This window comes from Ctenopharyngodon idella, chromosome 2 (genome assembly GCF_019924925.1).
Source record: "Ctenopharyngodon idella isolate HZGC_01 chromosome 2, HZGC01, whole genome shotgun sequence".
Classification (NCBI taxonomy): Eukaryota; Metazoa; Chordata; class Actinopteri; order Cypriniformes; family Xenocyprididae; genus Ctenopharyngodon; species Ctenopharyngodon idella.
Window position 1 is genome coordinate 22,693,274 of NC_067221.1, and position 23,141 is coordinate 22,716,414.

Genomic DNA, 23,141 nt, shown 5'->3' on the forward strand with positions numbered 1-23,141 from the left:
GAAAAGTAGCTCAGTAAGTGTAAAATGTTTCTCCCTCATTTTTTAGATAGTTCACTGCATTCACCAAAGGTAAGCGCAGCTGTACCCCAACTGAGCCGAGAAGATAACTTGATAAAATGATCTCAAGACATATGCTTCCTGTAAGTTTCGTCAAGGGAGACAGGTTTAAGAACAGAAAACACAAAGCCTGGTAAGAAACTTAGCTTAGCACACCATTATCTGTGCTCCTGCAACGTCTGTTGGTGGAGCGCAAATTCTCTGGACCCAGTCTTATTGATATTAGACTGAGGAGCCAACTTTCACCCGAGCATGTGGATATTCTTTTTTTTTTTTTTTTTTTTTTTAATCAAGATGAACATGTGAAACTATATAAACATGATAACCATATGCTGACTTGAATGTATATGTACGTTGTGCATGATAACTGGCACAGTGTGATTTATTAATGTTTATTAGTGTTTTTTTACGTTCACTCTTCTTCAGCCTAAATGATTTTGTTTCGTATGTTTTTTGTTTACACACATTGTTTAATATTTTCTTGTAAAAGAAAATCTCAAGTTATAATGTAAGCTTGTTGTGTAGGCCTATATTTGATAATCATAAGCTTGTTCAGAAATGGACAAAAACAATGATTAAAAAAAGTTTTTCTGCTTAATTTTCATTTAAATAAATGAATATTTGAATATTCGTTTTTTTATGAATACAAGGATATAAACTAGGTTTTGACTTTTTATTGATATTTTTATCTGCCTAGGACATTGGTGTAGCTCTATATAATATAATTCTTTTTAGAATTAAATTGTACATTAGTAGGTTAAGCAAAACAAATGTGTTTATGTCCGGAATTCATATAAATAAATTTAAAAAAATATATACACATACGCAACAAGATCACTGAAGTGACATACACTGTGGTACAGTACAAATATTTTGAGTGTCCTTATACTGTCCCTTATTTTCCTATAAAGAACCATTATTTTCCTTTGCTGAAGTTGAGAGAGATCACTGTTTGTGCTACAGACATGAATGTTACCTCAAATTTTGCATTTTGTTGAGGGTTGTTCTATTAGTTTATTGTGTGTGTTTGTTTGCTTTCTGTTTTTTTTACAGAAGCAAAAAAAAAAAAAAAAAAAAAACCTGTAGACCTGTTTCATTGAAAGATGGATTTGAGACATGAACAGGATCTTTTTGACTTTAACTACTAAAGAATCGCATAGCAGCACTTTTGCACAGGCAAACATCATACATATTTTCTTCAGAGATCTAGTTAATATTTTTCTCTTGCATAAAAGGCTATAAATAAAGATGTCTGTCTCCTTTTCCTGTGGAACTTTTGTTTGGAAACATTCTAGATAATCCATGAATGTACTCTAATTCTTGACATATCAGTTATGCTCTTCCTGCTCCATCTCAATCTGTTGATGCACTGTGGAGGAACATCCAGCAAACAGTTTAGCTCACATCTTTAAACTGCAGCTAAAATGTTTCTTTTACTTTATTTTTCCATATTTGGCTCTTTAGTCCATAAAGTCCATTATCGTTTTGGTAATCTTAATGTGTTTTTTTTATTTTATTTTATTTTTTTTAATATGACACTGAAATAAAATTATCTAACTGGCTAACAAATGGAAGCTTTTACCGAAATACCAAGAATGATTTGTGCTCATCCCCGAAGCATTAGTTATGATGAGTTGAAAATTATAATCAGATTACTGTTTGCAGCAAAAATGTGTTTATGAATTCAAAGCTGTCATAAGTTATGTTTATAGCTGGGACACTTCCGGGTATTTTTGTTTAAAAACACAATAAATGGTTGTAAACTTTTTTCTCTTTTTCTTAAACTAACTTAAAGGGATAGTTCACCCAAAAATTAAAAAATTTGATGTTTATCTGCTTACCCCCAGGGCATCCAAGATGTAGGTGACTTTGTTTCTTCAGTAGAACACAAATGATAATTTTTAACTCCAACTGTTGTGGTCTGTCAGTCGTATAATACATGTCAATGGCAACACTATCTATAAGAGTAAAAAAAACATGCACAGACAAATCCAAATTAAACCCTGCGGCTCGTGACGACACATTGATGTCCTAAGACATGAAACGATCGGTTTGTGCAAGAAACCGAACAGTATTTATATAATTGTTTACCTCTAAAACACCACTATGTCCAACTGCGTTCAGCATCCGGTTAGTAAGGTCTGAAAACACGTTCTGATCACGGAAGTGATGTCTCGCGCGTATACTTCAATGAGTGCGAGACATCACTTCCGTTGTCAGAGCATGTTCAGACCTCACCAACCGGATGTGCAAGCCAGTTGGACATTGTGGTGTTTTTGAGGTTAAAAATGATATAAATACTGTTCGATTTCTCGCACAAACCGATCGTTTCGTGTCTTAGGGCATCAGTGTGTCGTCACGAGCCGCAGGGTTTAATTTGGATTTGTCTGTGCATGTTTTTTTTGACTCTTATAGATTGTGTTGCCATTGAAATGCATTATACGACTGACAGACGGCAACAGTTGGAGTTAAAAATCATCATTTGTGTTCTACTGAAGAAACAAAGTCACCTACATCTTAGATGCCCTGGGGTAAGCAGATAAACATCAAATTTTCATATTTGGGTGAACTATCCCTTTAAAAATCTATTTTTGACACACAAATATCTTAAAAATAAAATGTATCATTGGCAGGGCAATTAAAAATCTAATTATAAACTGTAAGAATAGTCTCAGACCCATTTAACTGTGAATCTGATTGGTCTGTAATTATATTCTCGTTGTGTCCCTCAGGTGCCCACATTCTGCTGCTGAGGAGAGAGCACCACGATGAGGAGACAGTAGGCACCCACCATAGTATGGCCGCGTCCCGCTCTTCGCGCGTCACAAGATCATCAGTGGGGATAAATGGATTGGATGAGAACTTTTGTGGTCGAACCCTCAGGAACCGCAGCATCGCCCAGCCGGAAGAGAGCTCTCCGCCTCCTGTGCCCAGAGCCCGCTCACCCAAGAAGAAGCAGGACTGTCAACAGCACCAGCAAACCGGAGCACAGGTTGGAAAGGTAGCCGAGAGCAAGTCGGAGGGTGAGCCCTTGCCCGCCTACGGAAAACGGGGCTTGCCAAGCTCCGAGAAGGACGAGTCGGACAAATCGGACTACTGCGAGCGTCCGAGGGCCGGGGGTGGGCCGGAAGCCTCCCCCGCCCTGAAGAGGGCCAAACGCTGCCCTCGCTCAGGTGAATCGCAGGGGGTAGAGGAGGAACATTCTCTCAAACCGGAGAGCCCTGATCCCGCTGCACCGAAGGAAAATGATGAAGGCGCCAAATCGAACGCGTCCACGGCCCCTCAGCTCAGCCTCGACAAAGAGGCGGAGCAGACAGAGGACAACCGGGTGGAGGAGATCATCCTTCCGCCACAAGCTGGTGAGAACGTCAAGGCCACCAATGGCCTCGTCGAACTCCATAAGGAGGACTCAGAAGTTGCAGCCTTACCCGTGGAGCTTTGTGCCTCCCCTGCAACTCTCAACAACAGTCCTTCACTGTTAAATGGCAGCCAGGCTGCGCCCTCATCCCCTGACCCTATTGTGCCTTGTAGATCCCCTCATCCCAAGCAAGCCAATGAGTCCGACAGCCCTCAGATTGACTGTGAGAGGAATTGCACACCCGAGGACGCTGCCGAGGCTGTGCTGTCCCAGGAACCCGAGATGGAGGTAGAGGTGGATGTCGTGGGGGACGCCGGGCAGGCTCAGGACGAGCTCACGAGAGAGGAGAGCACCAATGGTGGCTTTCAGGCCGAGCCACAGGACCCTTCTGACAACTGCTCGAATATCTCAGGAGAAATGGCGATGCTGGCTGCCTCCCAGCTGCCCACAGAGCCCCCCTCCTTCACAGAGCCTCAAGAACACCGATATACCCTGAGGACTTCACCGCGCCGCGCTGCCTTTGGTAGTGGGCTCAGAGCCAGCTCCCCCAAACCCAGTTCCCCGCACATAGACAATGGTTCGCTGAAGGAGGAGGCCATGCCGGTTCCTCTTTTTTCGGAGGACACCAGCCATAAAGACCCCCCCCATGATGCACTGGGGCTTTCTAGCGAGGCAGACAGTGAACTCTCAGAGAAAGCAGGCGTCAGTGGAGAGGTCGGAGTGTCGGATAGTAGAGTGTCGAGATCCACCAAAGAGCTGCTGGCCGCTCAGGCTGAGGAAGATGAGGAGGAAGAGGAGGATCCAGATGTCTACTATTTTGAGTCTGATCACCTGGCACTCAAACACAACAAAGAGTATGGTTTATGCTATTCAAGTCATTGTTTTCATAATTGTGGTCAACAAAGATGTGCTTTGTCTTTATGCCCTTTTGTTTTAATTAATTTATGGTGTTTGCTATGGAAGCACCGTTGTTTATTGTTCCTCATACTGTTCCTGATTTGAGCAAACCGCAAACCCCAAATCCAAAGTACTAAACTTTTTAGATCTGAAGAATTAAAACTACATATTTTCACAACAGACATGAATCTTGCAGTTTGTGGAGCCAACTGGATGATGGGCAAATCCTGTAGGCTTGAGGTGCGGTCATGTTAGCAAACATTTTCCTAAATTTTGTGGGTAAGAAAGGTCTATTATCTATTGTCAGTAGTGTAACAATGTATAAAGCACAGCTCACGCACAAGTCATTTTCAAACCAAGCAGCTTTCTGTTGGTCTTCGTGGCGAATCCGCATGACCAATTCAAACCCATCGCAGAATCTCAGTGGGGAAATCTTTCACCTTTATGCAAATTTCCCACATGAATTCCTATTGAAATGACTGGATTTTGATTGTGAAAATTCGCAGAACAGTGGCAAATGTGACCGCACCTTTAGATTTACCTGCTCAAGTTCATCCTTTCTAAAAAACACAAAAAAACCAGAGTATTCATACATCTATAGATGGTGGGATCTTTTGACTTTAGCCAATAAGAGATCTCCTACAACACCCTAGCAACCACATAGCAAAGCTCCAGAGCCAATCAGAAAACCGCTGATGCATAGTAATGTTCTGGTAACCATTCTCAGCACATTAGCGGCATACTGGTGGGTTTTGAGAGGGAAAGTACTACTTTTACTTTTCAGGTCTTAATAATTATTTTCCAGATTCATTGTGTTTTGTAGCTTCATACATCAAATTCCTTATTATAATATAGAGCTTTGCTTTAAAAGTAGTAGCATGCTGCTGTGCTTTAACTTCTGTGGTTGTGAAAACCCAGCAGGTTTTTTATTTAGATTTTTTTAGTTTTCAAAGTGTGCTTTGTAATTTGAAGACAGGAATGTTGTCCCAGATAAGCATCTTAGTGTTGTCCTGCTTAACTCTGCATACTTGTTTTCTGTAGCGTAATAGTCGACTGTGCTAGCAGAAAATGAGCAACAGCTGCTGTAATCTCCATGACGGTGGTAGGTAATAAGCGAGGGGAAGCCTGCTGCTGGTGGACAGGTTGTCCTGGGTTGTGCTCATTCAGCGTGTGCCCGTCTCACAGTGTGAGTGCAGGGATCAGGAGCAGCCAACTGGATTGGCTTGTCGGTCAATAGAAATTAAAAGAGAATGGCATCAGTTTATGAGGCCTGTCTGAATTATTTATTTCTTGTTGTTACATTAAATCATTCTCTTTTCCTATATGGGATACTTGTTCTCCTCCATCCTTAATTAGGATTTATTGTGTGCTTGACATAAATTCAAATTATAGATATATTTATGAAGATTTTTACTTTTTTGAATAATCAAATAAGGGTTGTTGCTGTTGTTGCTTGTCTGTGCAAAACTGGTCACCACAATGGCAGGGAATTGCGGTACCCAGGCTGTTGCTTAAGTGTTCAGAGTTTTTTTTCAAAGCATAGCTGGTTTATTCCTAGGGCATTGCTAAAGAGTTGATGGTCGCAAGGTGGTTGGTTAGTGTAAGTGTATGGCGAAATGGTCGTGTGATCGTTTAGAAAAGTAGCACTCTGCAACTAGCATCAGATTTGAGGTCTCCATTGATGTGGAGGTTTGTTCTTAATCTAAATATGTGATGATTTCCTTAAAGCACCACTAACAAGGACATGATAACACAAAACACACAATAAACTCATATGTGCCTCATATTAGCTCCTAAGCTGGAACGATGTGTGGAAGTTTATTGAGAGTAGTTTTAGTACAGAATCCCAGTCTTATTTAGTACAGGTTAAATAGCACAGTACGAAGCTCATATCACTATATGTTTGTTTAGTTTTTGTCTGTTATTAGTGATCTAGTATGCTTTTCAGATGGTTGACCCATAGGTGGCAGTGAAATGCCAGCCATATGTCAGTTTTGTGCTTATTGCCATCCTTGGCTGCCTTCCTCAACCTGCAGTGCTACATGCCTATCTTTATTGTGCATCTGAATCGAGAGGCTGTTAACAGCTTCTCTGCAGTCTAAGTTAATAGATGGCAAGGAAATTGTAGAAAAACTAGTCAGCTGCCCTCAAGTAAGGCAAATCAAATGGAGCAAGTCCTCTAAATGAATTCTTTTTGAGATTAAATGCTTGCTGTCAACAATTGGTTTTCATTCATGCTATGTTAGGCTAGATTGATTATACAAGGTCTGTTGAGCTTCTGAATAAGATTACTTCTAAGCAGTAGACAGAATCTCCCGCTGAGAAGAGCATCTTTGTCTAATTTGCTTTTTTTTCCTCTTTGCTTTTTTTTTCGTGTTCCTATTTGTGGATCCCATTTTCCTGAGGGCGCACAGGGAAAAGGTCAAAGCTCTGTAGCGCTCAGCCAGCGTCATCTTTATAACTAACCAGATGAATCTAGAAAAGCTCTTTCAGATGTGAGCTTCTGAATCCAAAATCATATATTTAGAGGCACAGAATTCTATGTTTTTTCTTTTTTGTTTGAACTGTTTGGCAACTATTATGTAACATGAACCTAGTGCAGAAGAATAGTGATTGTTGGCTTGTTCTGCCTCTATATCCAACAATTACAATCATACATCAGTGTTGGCAAAGATATTTGGTAAAAATAAACATTTTTAACAATATATATTAATGACTAGCAATAACTCTATATAAAAGGCTAGCTAGCATCTACTGAATAAGGGCTTTTTAAGGCTAAATCTGCAATCCTGTTACCCATTCTAGTGTTTTTGTATTATTTAATTGAAGTATTTCGTTATTCTTTGTTGTTAATGATCTGTTTAATTTTTAATTTTTTTATTTCTGGGGGGAATATGCACTGCTCATATTTAGTTTGATCTCCTGAAGTTGGCCATCAGAATTTGAATTTTAAAAATCTTTCCCTAAAAGTGTTAAACAATTAAACATGAGCTTTCCATGATGCACAACTAGTTCATCTATCTCCCCGTGGAAGCACAAAGCCTGGTTCCTGCATGAAGCTGTCAGTCATCACCCACCCACCCTATGGCGAACAGGAAATATTTCTATTTATGGAATATATATTTCTATGGGAACCGTTTATGGGGACTTTCTTTAGAACAGCTTGTGGTTGTGCTGTACTAAAATTCAATAATGTATGAATAACTGCTGAAAGTTTGATGGCTAGATGCATAGCATCAGCTGTTAATAATGTACAAAGCTTCTCCTCTGTCCTTACACGTTAGTTATCAGAGGTTGCTCCAGACCATCAGTGTACTGGAGGCCCAGCGAACCCAAGCCATCCTGGACCTAGAGACACTGGCACGGCATCAGAAGGAAGCCTTGTCAGACCCTATCGCCTTTGTGGACCAGCTGCAGAAACAGGTACAAAAGTTTCCTCCAGGCCTTCCATTGCTCTTGTCTGAAATGGCTGTTATACTTAGTCCTGTATCCTGGTATGTAATGCTTTATATCATCTTTTTCGTTACAGGTGGAAATGGGTTTGCCCCGCCCCCAGAGAGTGGTCCAGCTCCCGGACATTGCGTGGGACCAATACACCTCAGGCCGCGGCGACTTTGAAAGGGAGTTCTGTGACAAGAAGCGTAAAACACGGCAGTTGCAGTTAATCTTTGACAAAGGTGTGTACCAGTTGTAAAAGATTTTGTGCGTACACGTTTTTTTTGTTGTTGTTTTGTTTTGTTTTTATGGATGGGCCCCGGGTCCATTGAGTAGGATGTGTAATAGAAGACCTTAGTGGGCCCAAAAATACATTAAAAATGGGCTGCACGATTAATCAAAATAAAATAAAACAAAATTGTAATATGGATTAATGTGATAATCAAATCCTTTACAATTCCCAGCATAAAAGTTGAAAGGTTTAACATTTGAAAATGAAGAAATTAAAACTTTATAAATTAATTTTGTAATTTTATAGTAATGTTTTATTGTGAAATTATTGAATATACTGTAAAATAAAACTATAATTGTTTTTCTTAAATACACTATTTTTACAGTGAAATATTACACTAGTAATATTTCTTAATATTATAATTTAGTAGTAATTAGGGGTGTAGCGTACATGCATTCGTCCCGAACCGTCACGGTTCGGTGCATACAGTCAGACGACTAATACAGTCAGTCACAGGTGATCCACACTCCAATCCAGAAGGGGGCGCGTGCAGTAATGCAACGCTGTTTGCTAACCACCACAACAGGAAAAAGAGCAGAAGAGACGATCTATGCACCAACCTGAAACAAGAGTTCAGATGGCACGCAAGAGCTTGCTAGTAGCCTATACGCTGAGTTTCGATTAATTTTTGTGACACGCTCCACAAGCTTCACGGAAAGGAAACCGGGACGGCAAAAACAGGCATCCTCGGTTTGTTTTCTTTATTTTACAAAAGCACAATGGTTTGCTTTTATTGTGAGTGTAGAGTGTACACAAATAAAAACAGACCCTTTACAGTTTTGAATGATGTCTAATCTGTTATAAGACAAAATCATTTGGCATTGTGCCGATTTGTGTTGTGGAAGTCTCACTACCTCACTAGTCTCAGTGCAGTGATGAAATATGAGTGTCCTGGAAATGGGAATCCTCAGGTGCCGCTTCACTCACTGTCTCCTTGTGGAAAGGTGAAGTAGGCTCAGATGTAGATGGCTCTTTTTCTCCTTCTCGCTCATCTTTCCATGATTTCTTGAAAAGCGTAATATTGAGCTTTGTGCATCTCATTGTCACCGCATGTTAATGAACTCTCACACGCAAAGAAAATGACAGCGTTAATCAAACCAATAAGTTTGAAAACAGCCGTTGTATTTTACCATGCAGCATTGGTCAATTTATCAGAGTTCTGTGTACTGTTACACCCCTACTAATAATAATGATAAAACCATTATTATTATTATTATTATTATTTTTATTATTATTTTAGTCATATTGAAATAGACCTTTTTTGGGCCAAATTGTGCAGCCCTACAAAGAAGCAAAGAAGTTTTTTTCCCCAAAATTTTAAATAGCCCTAAATAATAAATCGTAATTAGATCGTGCAGCCCTAATTCACACCTACAATGACTTGAATAATATTAAATAATAAAGTTCATATATTATATTTTTGTCGGGTGATAGTGTAAATGTCAGGGTGATTGATATTTATCAAAACTGCTTTATTTTTATTTATTTTTTTTATTGGATTAATATATGAAAAACATTTTCCCCTTCCTCCATTGTGTACAACAAATAGAAACATTCAAAAAAAAAAAAAAATGTAAAACAGCAAATAAGGTCATAGAGATTTTGGTAATTTGGTAAGGGAAATGAAGGTTGTTGTCGACTTCTCAAAAATGTAATCACATATGGGTTTGTCTGTTCAATGGCAAATGCAAGGAAGTGTGCTAAAGTTAAAACGCTCATTGTATTTCTGTAGTTGGGTTGCCTGCTCGACCAAAAAGTCCTGTGGATTCCAAGAAGGAGGGAGATTCCTCATCCGTCTACTCCTCCTCCCTGCCGTCAAGTGACGGTCCAGAACACAGCATGTCCAGTAGCAGAACTCAGGTAATCTCAGATTAAGTCTTCGTACTTACTGTCATTTGTATTCTGTCACCATTTACTTCCGTCTTGACTCTATGAACCTGCATGTTGTGTTTTGTAGAGGAAAACATGGGTTTACAGATTCACTTTTATGCTTTGCTCATTTTTCCCCATGACCTACAATTTCACCATGTTTCATCACACACTGCTGCATCCGATACATAATAAGATCAAGACCTAACATTTAACTTGACGTTGTTTCTTGTTATATATGTGCTTGAGCCTTAGGACATGAACTCGGATGTGCTCTGCATGCACATCTTCCCTGAGAGCACAATATCTCCATCCATATTCATTCTGCTTTAACATTTCAACATTAAATGCACCGCAAGCATGCTGATGACAAATGACTGTAAAAACACAGTGTATCGCAATGTTTTTTTTTTGTTTTTTTTTCTTGGTCTGCTTTATGGTGGTGCTGCATTCAGACAAACTAGCTTTGTCTGCAGGTTCACACCAGTCATTTCTTTCCATATCTCTTGTTCAGTATGGCCATGTTCATGTATGCAGCCCATGTAGAGAAAAGATGGTATCTATGGAAACCAGTAGGATACATTTTCTCTTCCCTTTGATATAGAAAGTGTATATATGTTAACTTTATGAATAAAGCACTTCCATTAGTGTCTCTTAACAGATCTCATCTTATCTAATCCAAAAGCCAATAAGGTGCATCAGTGCCCGCTCACTTTTTCAGCAGCATTGGTTCTGGAAGTATTTTTCATTCATTTTTCCCATAGGGATTTTTTAAAAAAAGTCATTATTAAAGTGTTATAAGCCGTGAACCAAACCAAGCAGCTGTGAGGTGAATGACAACATTACAAATTTTGATTTGAAACAAAAGTATTTGAAAATCAGACAAAAAGACAAAGGTACAAGACCAAATACTTGCCAGTTTTAGTGAGGGGAAAGAACTACAATCCCATGAAGCATTGTGAATGACATCATTGATTTAAAAATGATGAAGAAATATAAAACTATTCATTTAAGAACTAGTTTATTGCAAAATGTGCATTTTTTTTTTTTTTTTTTTTTTTAAATCCTGTTTTATTTTAACCTAAAATCAAAACATGAATGTTCATGTAATGCTTTGAACTTTTCTGACTGATGGTGTTTGTACAGTTGATCAGAGGGAGGCTGTGCAACCAGAACAAACCCGACACCTTCAACCAGCTGTGGACCGTTGAGGAGCAGGTATGAAACTACCCAAGAGCTCTTAGTGGACATGAACTTTAATGAACAAACAACTGAGAAAAGTGTAGTGTCCCAACAGTTGTAGCACTCTTGGAAAGCTACGTCCATTCAAATTAGTGGACTGAAGCTAATTGTTGTATACTAGATTGTACATTTTACTATATAGTTTTGTGTAGCTCTTGAGCTGTAAAGTTTGGCTTCACATCTTGTAGAAAAAGTTGGAGCAGCTGCTTTTGAAGTTCCCACCAGAGGAGGTTGAGTCTAAACGCTGGCAGAAGATCGCAGATGAACTTGGCAACAGAACCGCCAAACAGGTGCGTCTTCAGGACCTGCTCTACACCGTCATCCTCTCTGAAGATGATCTTCTCTTGGCTTTGATGGGCATTCTAGTCTCTAGTCACCTTTTCACTGCTCAGTAAAGCAGTCATCTAATAAATATCCTTACAGCTCCATTTAATGGTGATGGTGTTCCTGCGGGTCTTTAACAAGTCTTAAAACATCTTAAATTCAGTTTTATCAAATTTAAGGTCATAATGTCTTAAATATCTTAAATGGTATAACAAAAGTCTTAATTAAAATCAAAGTCCCTTTAAGACAAGTCATTTCACTTGGTGGCCATCTTTGAAACGCCTCTTGGGCATGCAAGTGCAGCTCCTATCTCTTTGAATGGGGGAACATCAAATTCTCCAAAGCTTTTTGCCAAGCTTTCGATTAAATTTCATATTTGAAATCACCAATGAAATCTGACAACAACTGTCTCATACATTTTGTTTCTAAACGCTCGAATCATGACAAAAACTGGTATTTTCCAGGCTGGATAAAGCTAATGCGCATGCGCAATCCTAAATGCGCGTCTCTTGTGTCTCATTTCGGAGGCGCGTGTCTAATTGTTTCTATAGGAACCGGAGCTTCTAACGGCCGCTGCAGTGACGTGATGACTTTACCAATTGGCGATTGGCTCTTATTTAGAAGGCGGGACTTATTCCACCATATTGCGCGTTGCACTTTCTCCCATTCATAATAATCGAGTGACGCATCTTGTGTTATTCTATAGTCTTTGTTATAATTTCAAGAGGTCTTAAATTTGGGGACGAATAACAGGAATCGCGATATGGCTTAATGTGATGATTAAAAGCTATGATTTCATTAAATAAATATGAGCGCTGCACATTTCAAAATGAAAACACCGCGCAGGTGTTTTTATATGAATGTATCTCTGAACTGACTGTCTCCAAATGACAAGTTTGATGAAATTTTCATTTCATTTTACCACCGTATAATGCTTAATATTAGCGTTTATGAGCACAACACTGTATATCTGCAATTCCATAAGCGCCACCTTACTGTCAGAGAATGGATTTGCATTTTCAATCAGCCTGTCTGCTGTTTTTGTTCAGACCAAAGCGAAAATCGACCCATATTTTTACGCAGCATAAACACAGTTGAACTGGTGGATCGACAAGCAGCTAATGTGCATTCTAAAAATCGAAACAATTATTATATTACTTTAAAATATATAATAACTTACTATCTTAATTTATACTTTTTACTCATCCCTTTTCATAAATCATGGTTTAAATGCTGAAATGTGTTTTATCATTTGTATTTGAACTGTAAATCATGTTTTTACCATCATTTTACGGTTTAATATCTTAGCATAGACATTGCCCTGCCACGCTCATTCGGTATTAATTTTATTTTTGCAGGCTTAAAAAGACTTAAATTTGATTTTTACCCAGTTGTCTTTTTCACTAATCTTTGTTCCTCTTCTTCACAGGTTGCTAGCAGGGTACAGAAATATTTCATAAAACTGACAAAAGCTGGTATTCCAGTACCAGGCAGAACACCCAATGTGTGCATGTACAGCAAAAAGGTAAATTGTTCTTTTTATATATAATATAATATAATATAATATAATATAATATAATATATACACTACCTTCAGTAAGGTTTTTTTTTTTTTTTTTTTTTTTAAGTCTGTTATGCGCAACACAGCAATTATTTGATCAAAAATACAGTAAAAACAGTAATATTGTCTATTGTAAAATCATCATGCTCAAGAAACCTCTCTTCTTATCAATGTATGCATTTTTTCAGAATTTTTATCAATATAAAGTTTAAAAGAACAATCTTTTGACATTAAAGATGTCTTAACTGTCACTTTTGATCAATTTAAAGCATCGCTGCAGAACATAAGTATTAAAAAAATCCTTCTGATCCCAATCTTTTGAACAGTAGTGTGTGTGTGTATTTTAAAATGCTTTATTAGTTCCTATTTAATGACACGGCATGTTGTCTGTAATTGCAGGCCTCCAGTAAGCGACAGCACCACCTCAATAAACACCTGTACAGGCCCTCAACGTTCCTCACCTCATACGAGCCGCCCGTCTACATGGATGATGAGGACGAACGTTCTCACTTCTTCAACAGCCTCCAGGATAATGGCGCGGATGATTCGGTCAGTCCTGGTTAAGATCTCCCAGTTCAACTCCCAACTAAATCTGAGAGCTCCCACTTCAGGGTGGGCTGTTATTGATGGGGTTACTAATCATCAGAGAAATGCATGTGTGATTTAACAAGTAAAAGTCAGCATTTTATTAATCATATTCAAGCAAATTGATTTAGAAGCTGAAAATGTAAAAATAAATACCAGAAACCGATGAATGAAAAATGGTTTTTGCTTTTTGAAAGCCATGTTTCATGTTTATAGCCATTTGTTTCATCATAGTGACTTCCTTTCTCCCCCACTGGCAAACATTTGATGGCCTTTTCAAACAGGAAATCCATTAAAGACCGCAAACTGGCATTTCCACAGATGGGATTTGCTTGATGTTTGATCATTTGATAATGATGTGCTGGCTTTTGACAAGCACCGCTGCCAAAATCATTAGAGACGACTCGATGTTTGCGTCTCCTCGGCTGAACTGTGTGTTGAGCGACTGTGAACTGACTGCAGTGGCTTGACATTTTCTGTCTCTGATATGTAACCTTTACGGACACCGGTCAGCGGACCCTGCAGAAAACATAACCAGTCGAGTGTTGCCAAGCATCCGTGAACCTTGCACCATGCACCAAATATAGACTTACTACAAATCATGACATCACAAGCCCTGAAGGCTGCATGGAAAGTCTGGGAATTAAGCTTTTCCTTTCAATAATCTAAACCCATTTAAATTGTCATTATCACATTGAAATGTTGATTTGTATACTGTAGGGGTGTCATTTTGGATGACTCAAAACATTTTGGATTAATAAACCTAAAAATATATAGGCCTATATAAATAACTGCAGATATGTAGGCCTATGAATTTCACATGTTGGCAAATCAAATTAAATCAGCTAAATTGCTTGTGCGAGCAAGCTTTAACTCTACAGCGCAACATTGATGCACCGAAAAACAATAAAAAATTTATTTACAGAATTGAATTAGAACAGAATATACCGTTCTAATAAATAAAATTAATAATAAAAAATGAAATAGTCATAATCAAGTCACAAGGGCAAAATGCCTAAAGTGCAGGGGAACATATATTCAAAACACAAGCCACAAATAGTTAAATTAGATAACCCAGAGTGATCAATAAAAAAAAATTTAATTAAAGAAATTATTAAAATAACGAAAGTATGGCCAGAATTGTCAACTTTGTCTTTTTAACTGCAGAGACAATAAACGCTAAACTGGAGTGGCAGTCTTTTTAGCTAAACATGCATCCAAAAATCAAATTAGAACCGGCTGAAATGTTTTGAAATCACTTTTCTCCTACCTGATCGGAAAAAAAGTCCAGTCTTTCACGCGATCTGCCTGTGTCCGTTTGAGTCTTTTCAAATAGTGCGCTAGTCAGCTCGTTGACGTTGGCCAGCAGAAGCGCGCCGCACTTTTTTGGATCATCTTTTACCATTTCAAAGTGCATCCAATTCTACACTTCAGATTTTCTTATCCCAGACATTGTTAAAGATTTAATCCCTGCCGCCAAGATGCTCCTCTGTCGGTCACGGATCATGGAAAGTGAAACTTAAATCTGTCACAGGGGTGGTTGGATTTATTCACACACATTAAAAAATATTTATTAACAGATTCTTTCTTTTCACATTTTTTATTTATAGCGTTATCATAATAGGCTGTATATTAACTTATTGGGAGAAAACTGGTAAAATCAGATATTGAACACCCCCATATCTCGTCTTATAACACCTCTACGAAGATTCGACTATGAGATTGGTAGTCGAATCAGGCTCCTCCTATCGAAGCTTCGAATCGTCGACTATTCAGGGTCACCCCTAGTATACTGTGGTGATTATACAGAGAGTGATCATACCTGCAGTAATAAAATGACACAAATTATTATTATTATTATTTTTTTAATTTAGCAAGGACGTATTAAACGGATCAAAAGTGAAAGTAAAGACATTTATGATACTTATATATATATATATATATATATATATTTAAATAAATGTTCTTTGAAACTTTATATTCATCAAAGAAATGTCAGTTTCCACAAAAATATTAAGCAGCGCAACTGTTTTCAACATTTATGATAAGAAATATTTCTAGAGCCCCAAATCATAATGTTAGAATGTGACATTGAAGACTGTAGTAATGATGCTGAAAATTCAGCTTTGTATCACAGATATAAATTACATTTTAAAATATATTAAAATAGAAAACATTTTTCTCTATTTTTTTTTTAATACAATATTACTGTTTTAATGCATTTTTGATTAATTAAATGCAGCCTTGATAAGAATAAAAGATTTCTTTCAAAAACATAAAAAAATATCACAGACACCAAACTTTTGAACCATAGTCTATATTCGTAGTCTATATACAATATCTATTTTTATTTATGCTAGTTCATTTTACACTATCTCTGTTGTGACTAACTGACAGTGAAGTGTAAATATTTTCAAATGATTTGTCAGAATGTTCAAAAGAAGTTTCTAATAAGAGCCAGAAATGAGGGGAAAACAGGATCAGGAAATGTAGTCTCGACCTGACCTAAAAAATAACAAAAACAATGTGTCATACAGTATTAGGTAACACTTTATTTCAATTGTCCACTTTAGACATTCTACTAACTGTAACCAACTTTGCAACTACATGTCAACTAAGTTGTGGACTTTATTAGACTGTCTGCTTAATATCTGCTAACACTTTATTTTGATGGTCCCCCAACAGACATTCTACTGACTATAAGTAAGGAACTTTGCAACTACATGTCAGCGTATTCTACTAACCCGAACCCTAACACCTAAGATGTTAGCTGACATGTAATCGCAAAGTTATTTATAGTTAGTAGAATGTCTAAAGTGGACCATCGAAATATAATGTTATCCATTATTATATTTCAGACTCTATGAGAAGTAGTTTGTAGAGATTAGATTTTGTGCTAAAAATTCTTTGTGTGAATAGGCTTTTGAAGTAGTGACAGCTGATGTGGTGAAGAGTGTTGTACCATTCTGACCCTGCTGTGATGTTTCAGGATGAGGACGGGGTGCCAATGGAGCTGAGACACCTGCCGGAGTACAAGGAGCTGATGGAGCTGAAGAAACTCAAGAAACAGAAACTACAGGAGATCCAGGCTGAGAGCGCTCTCACGCAGCACGTTGGCTATAAGGTACACATAACACTTAGTAGTCTGTCTATATATAATTTCTGTTGAATTTTTTTCTTTTACTTCACCCTCATGTCGTTACAAACCTGTAGGGGTGGGCGATATAACCAAAATTTCACAATATGAGAAATTTTATTTCACGGTAAAATGTCACGATATAGTTATTTTGTGTTATTTTATCTCATTTCTGTTTTTAAAAAATAAGAAAAAAGGAGCAAATTACAAACAATAGACTGAATATGAATTAAATGAATTAAAAAAAAAAAAAAATTAGGTACAATAGGTTTGACATTTAGTTAGAATTAGTACAGAAATGTAATAATCAAATGTAAAAAATAAAATATAGCAGTCTTCACTGTATGAATGTGTCAGCCAGTGCGTGCACTGCATTGAGTTCTTTTTCACTGCTTATTGTGCTTAATAACACTTTCTAACATCGAGCATGTCCCAAATTCACAATCGCCTTCTGAGAGAGGCAGTGCACGTGCTTTGGCAGTGTGCCTGTCAGCAAGAACGCCGCCCAGAGTTCCTTTTCAAGATATATTGTGCTTAACTCTTTTTAACATCAAGCACATCCCGCTCTTTATATTCTCATTCATGCATTTCATCACTCTGAAGTGTCAATAATGCTATATATTTACATACGGTGATATACACAATATAGCCAAATCTATAACGATAGACATTTTATACCATGGTAACGATATATATTGTCATACTGCCCAGCCCTACAAACCTGCATGGCTTACTTTCTTGTGCGGAAAACAAAAGATATTTTGAAGAATACTGAAACATTGGACAAAAAAAAAAAAATCAATATCTTGTCTTGTGTTCCACCGGAGAAAGAAAGTTGTACAGGTTTGGAAACAACATGAGGATGAGTAAATTTCTTTTATGAGTGAACTATTTCAAGCGGTAAAAGCCATCTCTCTTTTATGCAAGTCTGAGCCGTGAAGAACAAGGGCTTTTATGACTGTTAGTTAACTGTAAAATAACATAATGTCACTCTTTGTCATGTTCAGCACTTTTTTTTTTTTTTTTTTTTTTCATGTTTGCATGTAATTCTTTCTCAGTGTGACATGTGTGGCATGGAGCCCATCCAGGGTGTACGGTGGCACTGTCAGGACTGCCCGCAGGACAACGCCATAGACTTCTGCAGTACCTGCTCCGACTGGTAAGTCACAGCCTAACTAAATAAACATGGAGCTGGGGATCTTTAGGCACCTCACAGTGGGATTGGATTTAAATGTATAAAGTCACAATGCGATAGCTAAGGAGGAACACACATTCTCAGAATTATGTTGACTCTGTGCCCGTATGTGTATAAACATTGTATTGGAAATATGGCTGCAACCCAAATATAGACCCTGAACGTAATTTGATGTGCATGTAAATAGTCATTTTGGCCTGCATATGCTTTTTCAATGAACAGAATTATTAATCATTCTGATTATGAATTTTTTGGGCCTTATAAATTGCATTAGTGCCCTCCCACTTTTTCAGTGGTATTGTTTTCAGAAGTATTAAAATGTTTTAAGCCATGAACCAAACAAACCAGCTACAAGGTGAATCACAATATTACAAACTTTTAGTTGAAGCAAAAAGTATTTGAAAATCAGACAAAAAGACAAAGGTACAAGTCTGTGTACTTAACGGCTTTATTGAGGAAAAACTACAATCCCATGAAGCATTGCAAATCTGTGTATATATTACAATAAACTTAAAGTCCCCCTGTGGTGAAAATCAAGTTTTTAATGTTGTTCATATGTCTATCTGGTGTTTCTAACATGATTTAAGACAAACCATGTGCAAATTCATCAGTCAACACCATTGCTCAGTATTTTCTCTTTAAAACTGCGGTAAACCAAAGACAGTCTCAAACCCGTGGTTTGAAATTGCTGGTGTTTCTGACGTCACAAACTACCTTGTAACCAATCACGTCAATGTGCTGGTGGGCTTTAGCATATCATTAATTGACCGCGCAAGGGAGTCTCAAATGAAGGTTATCCCGTCATATTTTTCTGTTGATATGAAAAAGTGGCTAGATTTAGCATTATGGTGGGTGTATGATGCATATTACGATGATAGGATGAACTATATACCTTTCTCCACTGACGTTCTGAGTAGTTCAAATTGTTTCTAAGGATACTGATTGTTAGAAGGCAGCTGTCTGACTCATGAATATGAACATGGTTTGTGTAACGTTAGCAACACATTATTAGCTGTTTGATAACATAGTCAAGCAAAACGTTAATCATATTAATCACCATTATGTGTCCGACGTTGTAAAAAGCGATACCATTGTGCAGCGTTTACCTCAGTAAGTTGACCAAGTGGATCTCGTCTGAGCTTGTGTGAATGTGTGGAGGCGGGGCTAATTATCATATTCATAGATCCGCGTGTATTAAATGAGGCAAGGGTGTAGAGTTACATTTAAGCTATTTTAAGGCATTAAGAATTTTTTTTTCACAGGACAAAATGCTTAAATATGTAATTTTGGTGATCAAAGATGAGTTTTAAGGGGTAAATTTATTGACTACAGAGGGACAGACTCGATTACAGTTTCGCTCTTTTGGCGCAATTTGTTCGCCTCAACTCATGATTGGTGGAATTTTCTGTACAGCTTCATGGGTAATGTAGTTTTTCCAAACATGATTATTTTAAAAATAAGCTGAAATAATGCAAGTGTATGGCTTCAACAAAAGCACATACCATCGATATACCTTGGAACTCACAGTAAACTGTTTTTTAAAGGTTTGTAAGTTAATGTTAAAAATCAATACTCTATGGAAAAAAATGTCTTACTTGTGAAACCTGAGTGTTGAAAATGTTGTGAACTGATATTTAAGCATTTAAGAAAGAAAGACTCCATTGAGTTCTGGTCAGTGCTGCAGTGATGGTACTATTCGTCCTTCATCTATTTAATGACTTGTTTTCAGGAATGTTTTATTTGAAATTCTTGACACAGGAAATCTCTTCCATTTACGATTCCATTGGAGAATCAAAGGTGGCTTTGCACAGTTCTTTTAGTTTGTGCACAAAAAGTTCCTATTCAGTTTTAACTAGAATGTTGGCACAGCAGTCTTGTCCTAACCACACACCATTCTGTTTGCCCCTTCAGTTTGTTCAAAACCGAGACCCACAAGCCCACACACAGACTGGAGCCAGTCTGCCAGGCCGAAACCTTCCTGGACAAAGACTACTGCTTACCGCAGAGCACAGGCTACAACTACCTGGACCCCAACTACTTCCCTGCCAACAGATGACAGGGACGTGCTCCAGCGCTAGTATTCAGGGCTGGGCAGCAGCCCCCAGGGCATTCTGTGCATGGCTCCATCATCCAAGTCAAAGAAATGCTTAAGTCTGGGCGAGAGGGTACCGCAGATGTGCTGCACCTCGCCCCGACCCGCTGCTGGAGGGGGGTGGGGTGGGGGAGGGTTCGTGGGAGGGAGGGGTCAACACCCTGCCGCGGTTGTCAAACCTTACCAGGTCTCGTCAAGTAACACTATCTCAAATCAAAAGAAACGAGAGGAAAGAATGAAAGAAAGAAAAGGCGCACCGACATTCCCAATCCCAGGACATTTAGAAGGCAACTCGACGTCTCCCTTTGTTCCGCCGTTTGAGTGACGGGTGTCAGTGACGCACCTCTCAGAGGAGCGTACGGCTCTGGAATCATCGGCGGAGGGCGGACTCGCGTTAAAGTGCAAAATGTTGTCTGTAGTTGAAATATTTATAAGTGAAGCTTTGTGTGTGAGCTCTTTTCGTGAGGTGGGAATACAAGGAATGGAACTTGGTGCTGAGACTGTTGTCTTTGATTCATACCAGGTTTTTAACCAATCAAGGAAGTTCGCTCACAACTCCGACGTTCTAAACTGGGGGGAAAAATCCCAGCTGACAGACCCCATACGTGTCTCTTGCCATGGGCTACCATTTTCACTAGAAGCTGCTCTTTGTTTCCTCTTACGACCATTACATGATGTTGTCACTTTATTTACGTTCATTTCCTGTTTTTTAAACGCCGATTTGAAAAACCCACTCCACTTAACCCGCTAGGTTCCCAAACCTCAAAGCACTACAGCAAGGAGAAGACCAGCTGAGATCCGGAAGGCGTTCTCACGCTCTCTGCGCTCGCAGAGAGCTTTCTTTTCTTTTCTCTCAATGTGTACTGTTGTTGATCATGTGGAGTATTCAAATATATGGTGAAAAGTAGCCAGTGGTAGTTGCCGTGTGCCATTTTTTTTTCTTCCCTGTCCAGTTGATTCAAACCTGGCCACTTGTTTTAGAAGAAGAAAATAAAGAACTTGTGGCACGTTTGCCCTCTGTGAAAAACTGCCCAACCATCATCACGCCTTTAGATCCCTCTAATTTCCGCAGTTTCCTCACGGTCCATGAAAAGATTGTATTTTTATTAATCTATTTAAAAGACAAAGAATAACAAGAAATCGAGTTGGTGGCGTCGCACACGCGACACTCCCACGTTATTTTATACACATACATTTTGTTGTGCTTTGAGTAGACCATTTTGTATTGGGTTCTGTTCTGTTCACCTCCCCTCCCTTGACCTGCTTCAGTATCTGTGTATAACAGTCTGTTCTTAAATAATGTAAAAAATGTTAGAGGAGAACTGTGGAAATAAAAGTATGTGAAAAGTCTTTCTACACCACATGACTCGGGTATTATGATTTATCTTTTTGATTCATTTCTGTTCTTAAAATCTTATATTTAGCGAAAGACAAATAAGGGTGGTACGTTATTGTAAATGTGTCCATTCATCTCTGATATGAAGTGACATTGTCAATTTTAGGGGCATTTTTTATGGAATAATGCAGTATTTATCAAATTATCCATGAATCTCATTTTTTTTTTTTTTTTAATTTATGTGTCCTCGTAATCTTTAATCAAAATGTCTTCCCTGATATCACTTCTCTGATAATGTGTTTACTGGCATGAGGGCGGGACAACCTGTCAATAACAGGAGATCACAGCAATAGCAAACCACAACCATCCAATCAGCTGAGGGTGTGACGGTGTTGTGCCAAATTTTAACTCCCTGCCAAATTACTTGATTGCCTAATCCTAACCCCGCCCCCAAACCTAATCCTAAACCTAGCTGTATCTGGGGGCTATTTACACATCACTGTTTTCAACTAAAAACTTTTTATACACTTTGGCCGTTCATTTACACGACAACGGCATTTTGGGGGCCTGAAAACACAAACTTTCGAAAACAGGTTTCAAAGTGCAAGTTTTTGAAAACGATACCGTTATCGTCTCCATGTAAACAATAAAAACTCGGATCATTGAAAATGTGACGGCATGTACGTGTTTAAATGTGTTCAGTTTATAAATGTGCACGTTTGCCGTGAGTGCTCTGTAAAAGAATGCACATGTGCGCAGGCGCATAGTTTTTCTTTACAAAGTGACATCGCCAACTACTGGCCTGGCAGCATAATACAGTTTTTTTTTTTTTTTTTTTTTTTGTGTGGTGTAGCGGATCTGTGTGGAAGGGGATTGTTTTGACAGCTTAATCTATACAAAGAAAAAAACTTTTCCATTTTTTTATTATTATTTTTATATATATATATATATATATATATATATGTCGTGTAAATGGGGGTTATAATCGAATAGGTGTCGGAATTCGGCACAACTATGGTAAATTTCACATCTTTCTCTTTTCTGACTGCTGTAATCAATCACTATATTTTTCCTTTATTTGGTCGTGGAAACTCTATTGTGGATTTTTTTCTTTTGCTATTGGAGCAAATGGGAACACAAAAAATATATTTGCTGTTGTCTCCCGATCACCACTATAGAAGTTTACGCAACTATGATGACTTCTGCTTCCGAGAACCCCGGAAATGTGAAAATTGTACCGCCCTTGCGCCAGTGCACATGTCATCAGAGATGAGATTTTGAGCTTTGAGGATCGTATTTGTACTGATTTTGAGTTGGACAAGACCCAATTCAGTTATTTGTTGACTCGCTTCACCTGGGTCATTAAATTAGTGCTGCTGCTGTCAAATTCACTAATGAATCAGTCAATGCGATTTGTAATCCAGTCCATGTAAAAGACTTCGCTCAAAAGAATGATTTGTTTGTTTGCAGATCTTGATTTCTCTCAAAATAATGAGATTCGGCATGTATTATTATATATAAAATGTAGTGGAGAAAAATGTACTTTAGTACAGTAATGGATTAAAAATACTGTCATTGATGTTTTCATATGCTTAACTACGTACTTGAAATTTTGGTGCTGCAAGAGTAAATTGCTTTCTGCACTTGCAGTTCCTTCCCCTTCAATGATTTGTGCATTCCTCTTAGTTAATTGTATGTGTGGGTATGAAAATGAAAATATTCTAGCACACAGCTTTTGCCTTTAAAGAAAAAAATGAATCAA

The 23,141-nt window shown here is 38.1% G+C and overlaps 1 protein-coding gene across 2 annotated transcripts in view; it reads left to right on the plus strand.

The window, feature by feature from the left end:
* Positions 1–21,401, plus strand: part of zzz3 (zinc finger, ZZ-type containing 3) — a 31,452-nt gene extending 10,051 nt beyond the window's left edge. For both annotated transcript variants that reach the window (XM_051914327.1, XM_051914337.1), the window contains exons 2-12: positions 2,790–4,269; positions 7,597–7,735; positions 7,842–7,989; positions 9,772–9,899; positions 11,055–11,126; positions 11,339–11,440; positions 12,904–12,999; positions 13,435–13,584; positions 16,610–16,744; positions 17,815–17,915; positions 19,863–21,401. In XM_051914327.1, coding sequence (XP_051770287.1) covers positions 2,855–4,269; positions 7,597–7,735; positions 7,842–7,989; positions 9,772–9,899; positions 11,055–11,126; positions 11,339–11,440; positions 12,904–12,999; positions 13,435–13,584; positions 16,610–16,744; positions 17,815–17,915; positions 19,863–20,007 — 2,631 coding nt within the window. In that variant the 5' untranslated portion in view covers positions 2,790–2,854 and the 3' untranslated portion in view covers positions 20,008–21,401. The remainder of the gene's footprint in view (positions 1–2,789; positions 4,270–7,596; positions 7,736–7,841; positions 7,990–9,771; positions 9,900–11,054; positions 11,127–11,338; positions 11,441–12,903; positions 13,000–13,434; positions 13,585–16,609; positions 16,745–17,814; positions 17,916–19,862) is intronic.
* The last annotated feature ends 1,740 nt before the right edge of the window (positions 21,402–23,141 follow it).